The 13,493-nt window shown below is 39.1% G+C and overlaps 1 protein-coding gene across 2 annotated transcripts in view; it reads left to right on the top strand.

The window, feature by feature from the left end:
* The window catches only part of LOC121270931 (tissue-type plasminogen activator-like), a 31,465-nt gene that overhangs the window by 10,137 nt on the left and 7,835 nt on the right, over positions 1-13,493 (top strand). Inside the window, exons 3-10 of one of the 2 annotated variants that reach the window (XM_041176553.1) lie at positions 404-458; positions 1,348-1,473; positions 2,831-2,941; positions 4,714-4,888; positions 6,651-6,742; positions 10,182-10,374; positions 11,588-11,724; positions 11,881-12,021. In XM_041176553.1, the coding sequence (XP_041032487.1) occupies positions 404-458; positions 1,348-1,473; positions 2,831-2,941; positions 4,714-4,888; positions 6,651-6,742; positions 10,182-10,374; positions 11,588-11,724; positions 11,881-12,021 (1,030 nt within the window). The remainder of the gene's footprint in view (positions 1-403; positions 459-1,347; positions 1,474-2,830; positions 2,942-4,713; positions 4,889-6,650; positions 6,743-10,181; positions 10,375-11,587; positions 11,725-11,880; positions 12,022-13,493) is intronic. The other variant, XM_041176554.1, reaches the window with a different exon arrangement.

Below are 13,493 nucleotides of genomic sequence, written 5' to 3'. Positions count from 1 at the left end.
ATGTTTGATTGACACACACCCTCTTTTCCTTCACCTAAAGCAATGGCACTGAATCCAATGAAAAGTGCACTGACTGATGCCCCCAGTAAAGGCTGCAAACTCAGCATAGGCTAGGAATTAAACCTGGGATTTACAGGCCTACATGGCTCAGCTGCTCATGGGATGAATTGACTGAGTCATCAGGGGATTACAGGGAGTTTCTTTGAAACTGTATTTCAGGAGTCTTTTATTTTCATAGAATCAGAAATAAAGTTGACAACAATTTCATATTAATTTTCTTTTTCCAAATTGCTTAAAGCATGCCATTTCTTCTCTTATTTGTGATCGATTTTTATATATTTAAAGCAAAAGCTACAATACTTCTGTCCCAGAGATTTCTCAATACCCATATTTTTTCCTGCAGACTCTGCTGAGTAATCGGTTGCAGAAAAGAAAAAAACATATTTCAAGCAGAACAGGTAAGCTACAATTTGAAACATCTGGCACCTTCCCAATGTTAAGAATGGGGCACATTGAAACATGTTTCATCAGACAATCATGTTCAATCTAATAAAAACTGGTCTCAGCTGAGACAATCATGGGGCTGCTTAAAGTAACCTCATCAATCCCTGAACTAATGAGGACAAAAAAAAAATCAGCCAGGGTTTTCGCTTAAGTGGAGGAGTACAATATTATGGAAAAGGAAGTAGATGGTCTTTGTGATGGAAAGTATATGGGATCTGTACTTCAGCTCAGAGTTGAATAAGTTGCTAGTTATCTGGTTCAGCCTGAAACAGTGTCTGGGCAGAATTGAATCAGAGGCCAGGATAACACAATTTATTAGTATCTACTTCCATAACTAGCTCAACCAAGACATAAAGCAGGTGAGCTGGTCACCTTTTTCATTGCAGTTTCTGGGACCTAGCTGTGTGTAAGTTAACCTCAGTGTTTTCCTACAGTGATTGTACATTCAAAGTACCTAATTGGTTGCAAAGTACTTTAGGATATCCTTAAATCTTTTCCCAGTGGCATTACCAGTTTAAGGTGGACCTAAATGGCAAAGTCAGATTTTCTCTTCCACACTCCACCATCAGCACCACTTAAACAGAATATTTAAATATCACAAAATATTGTGGATTACCTTCTTTCCATCTGTGAGCCAACAAAGCCATCAGGATGTCCGATTCAATAATCATGGAGCTTAAGGATATAAACCTTCATTTCTTTTTAAGTTAATTCAGTTTGTCTTACATAACTCAGTCACAATATTCAATTCAGCTGTGGTTCTGTCATGGCTAAACTACTGAGATATTTTACAGATTGGTTAACACATATTAAAAACACAATGTTTCAACAAATCCCTATCAGGTACATGCATAGAATCACCATTTGAGATCTACAGAAGAGGTGACACCTGGTTGCGAATTCACAGAAACAACATACAGAAATGTATATGCAAAAGGAGTGCAATATGTTACGATGTACACACAAAAGGTAAAATCATTCTTGCAAAGTCCATTGGTTCTTGTTACTAGCTAATATAAGAACAGCTTGTATTGGGAGCAATCTGAGATTAAGCCAGTCTCTTTCTAACCTTGGTGCCACATTTGACCCCAAGATGAGCTTCTGACCTCATTCACACCATCACTAAGACCCTCATATTTCCACCTCCATAACATTGATCATTTCCCCCCACCCTCCCCATCTGCTGCTGAAACCCTTATTCATGTCTTCGTTACCTCTAGACTTGACTATTCCAACTGGTTCCTGGCTAGTCTCCCAAACTCAACCATCTGTAAACTTGAGGTAATCCAGAACTCAGCTCTCAGTATCTTAACTCACACCAAGTCCCATTCCTCCATCACCCCTGCTCGCTGACCTTCATTGGCTCCCATTCAAGCAACATTTTAATTTTTAAATTCTCAACCTTGTTTTTAAATACCTCCATGGCCTTGCCCCTCCCTATTTCTGAAATCTCCTCCAGCTCTACAACCCTCTAAGGTATCTAAACTCCTCTAATTTTGGCCTCTTAAACATCCGTGATTTTAATGACTCCATCATTGGTAGCCACACCTTCACTTGTCTAGGCCCTAAGCTCTGGATGCCTCTCTACCTTGCTTTCCCCCTTTAAGACACTCCTTAAAACCTACCTCTTTGAACAACATTTTGGTCTTGTGACCTAATATTTCTTTTTGCGGCTTGATGTCAATTTTATCTAATGCTCCTGGGAAGTGCCTTGGGATGCTTTGTTACGTTAAAGGCACTAAATAAATATAAGTTGTTGTTGTTTAATGTAATAACCCATCCCTAGGTGCTTAACAAGAGCATGATCAATAAAGACATTTTTGGCACTGATGTCCAAAAGCTAAGCCAAAGTGATCCATTTGAACGTGTATTTAAAGAAGGAAAAGAGGTAGATAGGCAGAAGGATTTAAGAAGGGAATTGCAGTGCTTCGGGTCAAGGCAGCCTTAAGTATGCCAGGTGATGAAGCAGTGATTATCAGGGAGTCACTAGCCGGCCGATTTAGAGGAGATTTGTAAAGCTGTAGAAGATTACAAAGATAGGGAGGGCAAGGCCATGGAGCGATATGAAAACAAAGTTGAGGATTTTAAAAATTGAGGAGCTGTCAGACCGGGAGCCAGTGTAGGACAGCAAGCACAAGGGTGACACGTGAACAAGATTAGGTGGCATTTAAGATATGGGCAGTGGAGTTTTGGATGAGTACAACTTCATTTATAATTTTAATGCAATACCAAAACAGCCAAACACAACCTGAGAATGCCAGAACTATTCTTACTGATACTAACTCCTGATAACTCTGTTTTTAACTGTCACTTTTTACATTTACAGAATGCACCAGAAATAAGTGTCTAAATGGAGGAAGCTGTGCACAACTTATTCATTCAAAGGATTATGTCTGTCATTGCCCTGAGGAATATTTTGGTAAACACTGTGAGATAGGTATGTTACCATCCAGCAATCTAACCCATTATTTGCAGTTAGCCTAGGTGATATCCTGAAACTTTGCTTAGCCATGTTGATTGAAGGAGGAATTTTGGCCATAACACCAGAGAATTTCCATACTCTTATTTGCATAGTGGCATTGGATCTTTCATGTCTATCTGTACAGGCAGACAGATTTAATGTCTAATCTGGATAGGGGTATCTTGGGTAATGCAGCACTCCATCAGCACTGCATTGTAAAATCAGCCTACATTAGCTGTTCAAATCTCACAGTGGTCAAGAGGCAAGCTGGCATTAAAGACCACTTTATATAAAATTGCATGCAAAATCAAATCATTTTAGTATTGTTTTCCAATTTTAAGTTAAAAAGTATTTCACAGAAATTTAAGTAACAATTGGGTTTTATAGGTTGGTAGATTGAGTAACATGAAGGCAAACCTGTATGCCATGGTTTTGCAGAGTGGGGATATCAGTATGCACAATAACTTGTTACTGATCTTACTGTGGGAATGTTCTGTACGCAGGGGAGGGTCTTCTTGGTTGGGTCAGAGAGAGCCCTGAAGCTGGAGTTATCACTAGTGTAACCTTGCAAATTTTTGAAGTGATTCAAAGCAGCACTGGTGGGGGCCAAGGACAGATCACTTTTTTGTGGTGTTGGTTACAGAGAGATCCAGGGTTGTGTGGTGAGGAGGGAGAATGGGATCAGTTAAGTCATACAAAAAGGTAAAAAAGCAACATGTGGGTTTGAAAATAAAATAGTTGAATATATTACATAATCTTACTGCACAGGAGGCCATTCAGTCTATTGTGCCTGTGTCAGCTCCTGGGAGAGCTATCCAGTTCGCCCACTCCTCTGTTCCTTTCCTTAGCTTTCCCATTTATATATATATATATATATATACACACACACACACACACACACACACACACACACACACTTGCATTCATTCAAATTGTTCAAAATAATGCTATGCCCAATTAGTACAAGTACTGTGTGGGATGCCTTACTTCCTTAGGCCCAGATGTAGAAATTAAGTGCCAAATGCATACATTCATATCATGGTATCCATTGATGCCTCCTCCCTTCTCACCATCTAAGGCCCAAAAACTCCTTCCAAGAGAAAGTGATGTACTTCTATCAATTTAGTATACTGTATCTGCTGCTCACAATATCATCTCTTCCTACATTGGAAAGGCCAAACAAGACTGGGTTACTGTTTTGAGGAACACCTCTGAATAAGCATGATCCTGAGCTTCCTGTCAATTCTCCACTTTGCTCACACTCTGACCTTTATGTCCTTGGCCTGCTGCAGTTTTTCAGTGAAGCTCAATGCAAACTCAAGGAGCAGCACTTTGTCTTTTGATGGCACTCTACAGCCTTCTGGACTCAGCACTGAGTTCAACAATTTTAGATCATAATCTCTGCCTCCATTTTGTTCCTTGTTTTTTTTGCTGGTTTGGATTTTTTCTATTTTCTTTATTTTTTAACTTTGCATTATCCAGCCATTCACACCTCATCTGGACACATCATTTGTTTCTTTACTCATAACGACTCCCTTTGGCTTTTGTACCATGAAACTTTTTGTCATTTAATTTTTCTTGCCCTCCACCTTAACACAGACTTTTCTTCTTGTCCTTCCACCCCTCTCCCATTTGCAATGCTCAAAACCTATTATATTTTTATCTTTCCTCAGTTCTGATGAAATACCTACTGAGTATTTCTACCATTTTCTCTTGTTACATCATTGATATCTTTGTTTTTTTTAAAGACAGTAGATCCCATTGCATTAATGACAGTGGAAAAGATTACAGGGGAACAAGGAGCTACACAGCATCTGGTGCAGAATGCTTAAAATGGGACTCATTTGCTGTACTTGGAAGAAAATACAATGCAATGAGATATGATGCATCAAAGTTGGGTCTTGGAAGTCATAACTACTGCAGGTAGATTTTGTCTTTTCGTAATACTTTGATGAATTATTTTTTCTGAAGTAACTTGATCACAAATTTCCATGCAGCTTAAATAAGGGAAGAGATACTCTGAAATAAAGCTGGCTAGATGAACCACAATAGTTTTCTGGTGCATTTTTAAAAATCAAAGCTAAAATCACTACTAACAATTAAATTTCTATATCGGTGTGAAAATTTAACTTCCAAGTTTGGAAGATAATGGATTACAGTAAGTAGGGTAACATGCCCTTGGGTTAATTTTAAAACTAGTTCTCAAAAATAGTTGAAATAGCTGGTTATTTCCCAAGACTGGACAACCCCAAGCACTGCTTCTTGTATTTACACCGGCAATTTATTTGGGTGTGTGGGAGAGCCGGTAGGAAAAGAACAAATCAAATGGTTAAAAAGCTTAAATACAAGGATTCCTGTGAGAGGCAGCATTCCTAGATAATTATCTAAATAAAACATTTAGAACAGCTCACGTGTAGATCCAAGAGTTTTGAAATTGACAGCTGCATTCCCCAAAAACATTCCTAACAACTTTTCATCTAGACTATTTTCATTCGCATCTTAACAGATAGAAGGACAACTGGAAATCCAAAATAATGCCAGAAAGATCTGGAAATGCTCAGCAGTTCAATCAGAATGTGAAAATAAAATGATAGATTTGCACTATTTTCTGGTAAAGGATGCCATCAGAAATATTAATCTATTTTTCTGTCAGTTACTGACTTTATGGCCAGAATTTTCACGTCTTTTCAGAATTTACACACCTGAACTGAGTGTCCATCACCTGCTTGAAACAAATGTGTCCCAACGTCACCACACGCCATCACGATATTTCGGTGGGCGGGCGCGCAATGATCTCCGTTGCCTGTCCGCCATTAATTAACAGGCCACTTAAGGCCCTTGAGCCAACTGTGCGGGTGGGCACCCAATGCCTAGGCATGGGCAATATCTGCTGGCCCACCCAGAGAGGGACATGTGAATGATTCAATGCTGTACCTGCACTCAGAGTTGGCGGGCGAGGGGCTGCTGGGGGGAAAAGCCTACCTGCTGTGTTAAGTGACCTCTGCCAACATGGTACTCACCCTTCCCAAGTGCAAGAGGTCGTTGAAATGCTTGCTGCACTGGACCCATGTGCATTGCACCACGTCATGGGGGCTAACTATGTCTGCCACCTCTTCCCAGGCACGTTTGGTCAGGTGAAGGGGATCTCCTCCTCCTGTGCCTAGGAACAAGGACCTCCCACCGTGCTGCCTCCTCCTCCAGGAGGGCAGCTAGGCACTCGTCAGAAAAGTGAGGGGCACTCGTCAGAAAAGTGAGGGGCACTGTGCGCTGCTGCCCGACCCTCCTGCCTTGCCTGCTCACCCGCAGTGCAATGGAGAGCCCTTCTGTTTGCCATGATGCACAGCCTCTGCAAGGCTGCCTGCGTGCTATTGGAACAGGCCGCCAGGTCACCAGTGGACCCGACGGTCATTGCATTCCTGCCGCTGCCCGCCCACTCCTGCTATCCTTAGGAGCCACGTTTCACGCTGGGTGGGCCTTAATTGGCCCGCCCACGTAAAATGGCAGTGCGGAGCTGATCGCGGGCAGCTCCACGCCTGTCCGCTCCTGAAAATTCTCCCCTATATGTTCTGCACTTTCTGCTTTTTTTAATGTCTGATAAATGGAGTTCACTTTATTTATGTCTATAGGTTGGCCAGAAATTTACTAGTCTATTATGGTTTTTTAAAAAATATTTCTCCTATAAAAGGAATCCAGATGGTGATGCCAAACCTTGGTGTTATGTTCCGGGTTCAATGTATTGGGAACCCTGTGATATCCCAACATGTCAAACAATAGTAGGTAAGTGAAAATTTTATCATGAATTATTATTGGAAAAACTATTTAAAATAATAATGTGAAAACATTTTCCAGAGACAAACAATTCATGATTTTTTTTAAACTATTAAACATTAACATTGTGCCTGGTTACTCAAGTACATGGAGCATCAAAATACTGAAATCTATTTCACATTTGAGTTTGGATGGATGGAAAATGTTTCCATTTACTGTTTGTCATATTGACATGGATACTATGTCCCCTTAGTTGGCAATCACACATTGGTCTTTCCCACTACTCATCGGTTCTCTGAGCATCTCACTTGTTCCATCCCTCTCATCTCTCTTTTTAAATCCTTGTCTTTATCATAGTACCCTAAGTTTCCTACCTGCTAAACCATTCCAACCACACTTCCTTCTGCACCGCCCCTGGAATAAATTCTCCACTAAGTCACATAACTGCACTTGCAAACCTCCAACTATCTAACCTTTGGCCCTCAATTAATTACAATACTTAACTAGATATCAGTCTGCTCAACTAAATACCTTATCTCCAGCTTTGAAACCCTTGCCCCCAGAAAAACAATTTCTCCCACAACTTGACCATTCCTCCTACTATGGCTCCACCTTCACTCTCTCAATTTGAAGGGCTGTAGACTTGAGCATTTCTGCTGCACAACTAATTTCACCATCTGTCTTTGCATCCGGCTGGACCATATCAAGAACAATAGGGCCTTGCTCACCTGTGCCAAAATATTACACCAGCCGAGGATCATCATAAAAACAAATATAAGCTCTCTTCTTTTCTCCACTATCAAATGATTCCTTAAGCTCCTCTCCTCTGCCACCTCCAACCATAATTATGAAGAACAAATGGACTTCTTTGCTCAGGTTATGTGGTGTAGTGGTTGTGTTCCTGGATTAACCCAGAGGATTCTGCTGGTGTTTCCATATAACACTTACACTCATCCACTCTCACCCTGAACTCATGAGTTGCTCTCCTATCTCTCTTTAATTACCTTTCCCCACTCAATTGTCCATGAGATCACTTTCTGCGTTTTTGACCTCATTGCGCTAAATTGCTGGCCAACCAACTTTCCTTCCTCAATCCCCATGCTAGCTGACATTATAAATGGTTCCCTCTCCTCAGGTAAACTCCCCCTACCTTACAAAAATGCCATCAACGAAACCTCGTCAAAGAAAAACAACCATGATCCTTCTGTATTTACATACTATTGTATGGTGATAACCCCATTTCCAACTTTCCTTTCCTCTTCAGTATCCTTGCATATGTTGTGTCTCTCAAATCCATGCTTATCTTTACCACATTCCATGCCTGAATCTCTCCATTCAAGTTTCTGCCATACTGCAGCACAGAAATGAGCCAGTCACAAATTATATGTTCTATGAATGTGATAGGTCTACACTATTTTTCCTCATTTTTTTCAACCTCACTGTAGTGTTATGATCTCCATAGAAGAGATTTTAATTCCCAGTGACCAACTTAAAGGAGGTTTTAGGACTTTTACTGTTAGAAAACAACTAAAAACAACATCGACTAAGCAATCAAAAACAAAAATACTGTGGATGCTGGAAATCTGAAATAAAAATAGAAAATGCAGTAAATACTGAGCAAGTCAGACAGCATCTCTTTCATTAACATCCAATGCCGCCTGACCTGTTGAGTATTTCCAGCATTTCCTGTTTTTATCAACTAAACAATAATTAGTAGGCAACTAATACACTAAACCATAGAAAAGATACCCCCCTTTAACTTTTAGCACAACCAGAAATCCTACGCCATAGTTATACTTCACTGCCTGCTATCTACAGAATTGCGGTTTTTACGGGAACTAGATATGTCACTCCCTGCTTCCAGGTTTGCGTCTTCCCATTTCACTAAGGTGTAACGTCAAGTGACTATGAAAATTCATTTTGCTCAATTTTCGGAAAAGTCCTGAATCGAATATCAGCAGGAAGGCCCACTCTGGCAATTCTTTTGCCTCACCCCACCAGGATGAATCTTCCAGATTCCTTAGATTACCATGGGATGCACCTCTTTGAGCAAAGACCATCTTTCTTCCTGCTTTCTGCTTGGTAGCTTGCAGAGAAGTCACACTCTTATTCTCTCTGCTAATCACACCAGCTGCAGCCTCTGTTTCTTTGTGAGACCTCCCTCTTTCTCTCTTTTCTGCCAAAAATTTGGGGACTGGAAGTCTATTCATAGTCAGCACAGCTGCTCCTGCCATTATTTTCAGTTGTGAACATTTTACACTTTGCTCCGAGTAAGTCTCATCCTGGGCCTCCTGTCCCCATCGTAACCAAGCCACCCTGGCTTATTGCTGGGCAGAATTCATAGCAGATCACAAGACTCTCTTCACCACACTCCATTACCTTGAATTACAGGGATGATCCAAAAACATAATCATCTTATACAACCTCGCATTCATAACAGCACCATAATCTTCCTCCAATGTTTCTCTTCCGTTGTTCAGGCCAATTACAATTACAATTATACCTATCTGTAGCCAGTGCATCTCTATCTTACCACCCCTTGGCTTCCTCTTCTAATTGGCTTTCATTGATGAAATAATGAAAAATATGTTTAATTTAACTGAATTTTTTTTAAGAGCCTTAATTAAAAGCATTTGTTGTTGGTGATAAGGAACAATAAAATACTGCTCACCAGCAAAGCATACCATCATGTAAGATAGTACTACTGTAAGTGTATAAACTTGTGCCTAGTGTTCAGAAAAGATGTACAATATAAAAACTTAGTTGGATTGATGCACGTACAATTTGATTTCTGCCATATTGTCTTGCCTTCCCCCTTTTTGAAAGAATTGATTCCAAGAGACTGTAGCTCTTCCACTACTGCATCCAAGTGGCCATTCTTCAAGGATAAGCCCAGAAATTAAGAGTTGATAGGTTGCTGCACCACAAAATTCAATGATGTTCTTGTCCAACAGTCATAAACATGCAATTCCAATAGAGGTCTCTGGAAAGCAATGAGGAGTGGGAACACGGCCGACTTTACACCCTTGACCTTAGGAACACTGACCAATTGGAGCACACCTGCTAACACTTGACTGAAATGAGCTAACTTGACACAGACCCAGGTATTGAAGCTAGGACATTCCTCAAATCTTTGGAATGAACTGGCTCAACAGAGCTTTCAATTTTTAACATGGCCAAGAGCTTCCACAGCACAACAACATATTTACTGATTGCTCAGACTGTATCATCTATAACACCTGTTTTCCTATACCATTAATTTGGCAGAACTTGTGGCCTATTATCTATAATTGAAATATCCCTAGATATTCTGCCACGCTTACTTGTTTTAATCATTTGAACAACTTGTCATTTTTTTGTGTTTGTTGGTGGTTTAGGTATCTTTGGATGTGTGGTTTTAATATTCCAATAAACATGATTGGGTTAACCCACTAATTTCTCTCCCCAGCATTAAAGTGTGGCCAGAGGGAATATAAAATGAACAAGATTGCTGGAGGAAAGAAAGCAGCCATTGAATTTCACCCCTGGCAAGCAGCACTCTACATAACTGAGACACGATCCACAAATCCATATTTTATTTGTGGAGGAAGTCTGATCCACCCTTGTTGGGTTCTGACAGCTGCACACTGTGTTGACACAAGGTAACTTAAACACTCAATTATTTATGCCCACAGCTAAGCAAAATTTTGCAACGTACAAATGAAAATATTAGTGCTAGTCTGTGATCCCACCCTGTGAGCTGTATGGTTTGGAGAATCAGGACTACAATGCCATATCCACATCTCCGATTCATACTCCCTGGGAATGTGGACTTTGCTGGGAAGGGAATAGAATGGAATGGAATATTTATCAAGTTCAGCAAACTTAGTTACTTGTGTAGTTGTTCGATGTAAATTAACTTTCTGGGAGTTGACTTACACTTCTTCATATCAACTTATACAATTGCAGAACCAGGGTTATAACCATGAAACTTCCTCTTGTGACCTGAATACCAGTGTTCATTGCAAGTTATTTCTTTATCTCTCTAAAAATGTACCATATAAATGAGATGAGGTGAAATTTGGTTTAAATTGTTAAATTGCCTTAATCTACAGTAATGTGAACATAGAAAACTATGGTTATGATCAAGTTCATTTACAGCAATCTTACAACTTATCTCCTTTAACTTTGACTTGAACATAAAGACTCTTCTACATTCTATCTTATAACCCAGGGAAGAAACTTTCTCCCTGAAGTCTATTTTTTTACACTTCTCACAACACTTTACTATCTACTAGGAGGTTTGGTGCTCTTTTTTAACCTCAGGCCAGAGTCAGCTTTCAGTCAAAGCTGATTACACCCCCACCAAACAGCAGAGACCATCAGCTTAAATTGACAATTACTCCATTGAGTTCAAATGAATAGGATTGTCATAGCAGCAATGAACTTGAACAATTATTGGAATTTCAAATTTTCTTTCACTATCTCCATGACGTCCATTCAGATGCTCGGCTGAAAACGGATATACATCGGTTCTGCTCTCCCTATCCTGTGAACTTTACCCGATGATTACACTTGATGTTGGTGCACTCTGTACAATGTCATAGGAAGGTCAATTGATAATGTGTATTTTTTTAAATTTACTTTTACAAACTGTTTATTTATGGCAGACTTTATTTGTGGAGCTCCTATTATAAAGTGAAATTGAGACAAGTCTGAGTGATAATGATGACCTATGTTAGCTTGAATTTCTTCTGTGAACAGAAATTGAAGAGCATTCATTGAATAGTATCTGATAATTTAACTATGACCCAAAAGCTTGTAAATTTGTGCCAAGTTATAAAATGTTCTAAGAGAAACCTTTTTTCCGTTCAGAGTTTCTCGTGCGGAGTATCATGTAGTACTGGGAAGACCTTCAATAAATGAACCTACGAAAAATGATCAAACATTTATAGTGGAAAAGATAATTAGTCATCCACAGTTCAATGACGATACCTTTGACAATGACATAGGTAAGATTTGTTATTGGAATTAGATTAATAGAAATTGTAAACAAGATTCAGGTCAGAAGTCTCATGCTGGATCCTTAATGTATATTATAACTCTTTAAGTTAACTTCTTCTTGTTTAATTTCAAGATTTGACTAATGGTTTTCTTTTTCTTTTTAGCTCTGCTAAAGTTAAAATCTCAATCAGGAATGTGCGCAGAAGAGTCTAAATTTGTGCAACCCATTTGTTTGCCTTCTAAACATCTTACATTTCCTGAAGACACTCAGTGTGAAGTTTCTGGATATGGGAAGGAAGCTGAGTGTAAGTTGGAAATTCTGGTTGATAAGTCTTGCTATAATATTTTTATTTTCAAAGTGCAATCCTTCCTTGCTTTAAAAAACCTTTTCATGGTTTTATCTGTTTCTTAAAAAATACAGCCGATTGAAATAATGCATGTATATTAGTGATAATGCTGCTCAATGCAATTGATTTATAACATGTTAATTAAAATTTTGTTGCTGTTTCCTTCATTGTAGTTCTCTAAATATAAGTAGAATTGTAGAATCATAGAAATATCCAGCCTAGCGGGAGGCCATTTAGCCTGCTCTACCTTTACTGGATCGTAGAAAGAGCTTATTCCTATATCCCTGCCTTTTGTCCATAGTCCTTTTATTTCCTCATCCTCAAGTACCTGTCAAATCCTTTTTAGAATTACTTATGGAACCAGCTTTCACCACCTTTTCAAGTAAGTGAAAAAAATTCTCATCTGTCTAGATTTTTCGCCAATTATTTTAAATCTATTCCATCCAGTATTGATTCACTCACAAGGGGGAGTATTTTTCTCTACCTACTCCATTATCTTTAAAACCACTATTGGGTCACCTCTTAACCTTGCTGTTCCAAGGACAAGAGTCTTAATTTTTCTAACCTCTCGTAACTGAAGTCTTTCATCCATGGCAACATCCTGGTAAACCAGCTCTTTAATCTTTCCAAGGCCTTTACATCTTTCCTGATGCCTAGAATTGTTCATAATACTCCAACTGAGACCTAACCAATCATTTATAAAGTTCCATCATGATCTTTTTGCTTTTATATTCTATTCCTTTATTTAAAAACCCAATTAATCATCCTATCAATTGGTCATGCCACCTTTAAGTATTTCCCTATATGACCACCAAGGTTATTCTGCTCATCTACACTTTTCAAAATTATGCTATTTATAGTATAGTCTTTCCAGGTTAGTCCTTCCAAAGTGCAGCACTTTATAATGATCTACTTTGCCAATTTTGTATCATCTGCAAACTTTATAATGCTGCTCTCTGCACATGAGTAAAGGTTATTTCTAATAATTTCAAATAGTAACAGACCCAAAACTGACTCTTGGAGGACATCACTGCAACCACCTCTATCTGCAAAACAAGCATCCATCACCACCCTTTACTTCCTGCAACTGAGCCAATTTTGCATGCATTCATCAGTTCCTCTTAAATTCAGGAGTTCTCACCTTCTTAACAAGCTTCCTGTGTGGCACTTAAAGAAACATTCTCTGAAAGTCTAGACACACATTTTCTCTGCTCTCCCAAAGAATTCAATTAAGTTAGTCAGACATGATTTACCTTTAACAAATCCATGCTGGCTTTCCAGAATGAATTCATGATTTTCCAAATGAAAGTTAATTTGTTTCCAATAACTTCCTCATCACTCATGTTAGTTTGTAAATTCCTGCTTTATTTCTCTCTCTCTTTTCTTGAACAATGGTATAACATTAGCAACCCTTTTGTCCTCTGGCAGTC

Source organism: Carcharodon carcharias, chromosome 28, assembly GCF_017639515.1.
Source record: "Carcharodon carcharias isolate sCarCar2 chromosome 28, sCarCar2.pri, whole genome shotgun sequence".
Taxonomy (NCBI): Eukaryota; Metazoa; Chordata; class Chondrichthyes; order Lamniformes; family Lamnidae; genus Carcharodon; species Carcharodon carcharias.
The sequence above is the reverse complement of the archived record's forward strand: the minus strand, read 5'-3'. Positions and strand labels throughout refer to the sequence as shown.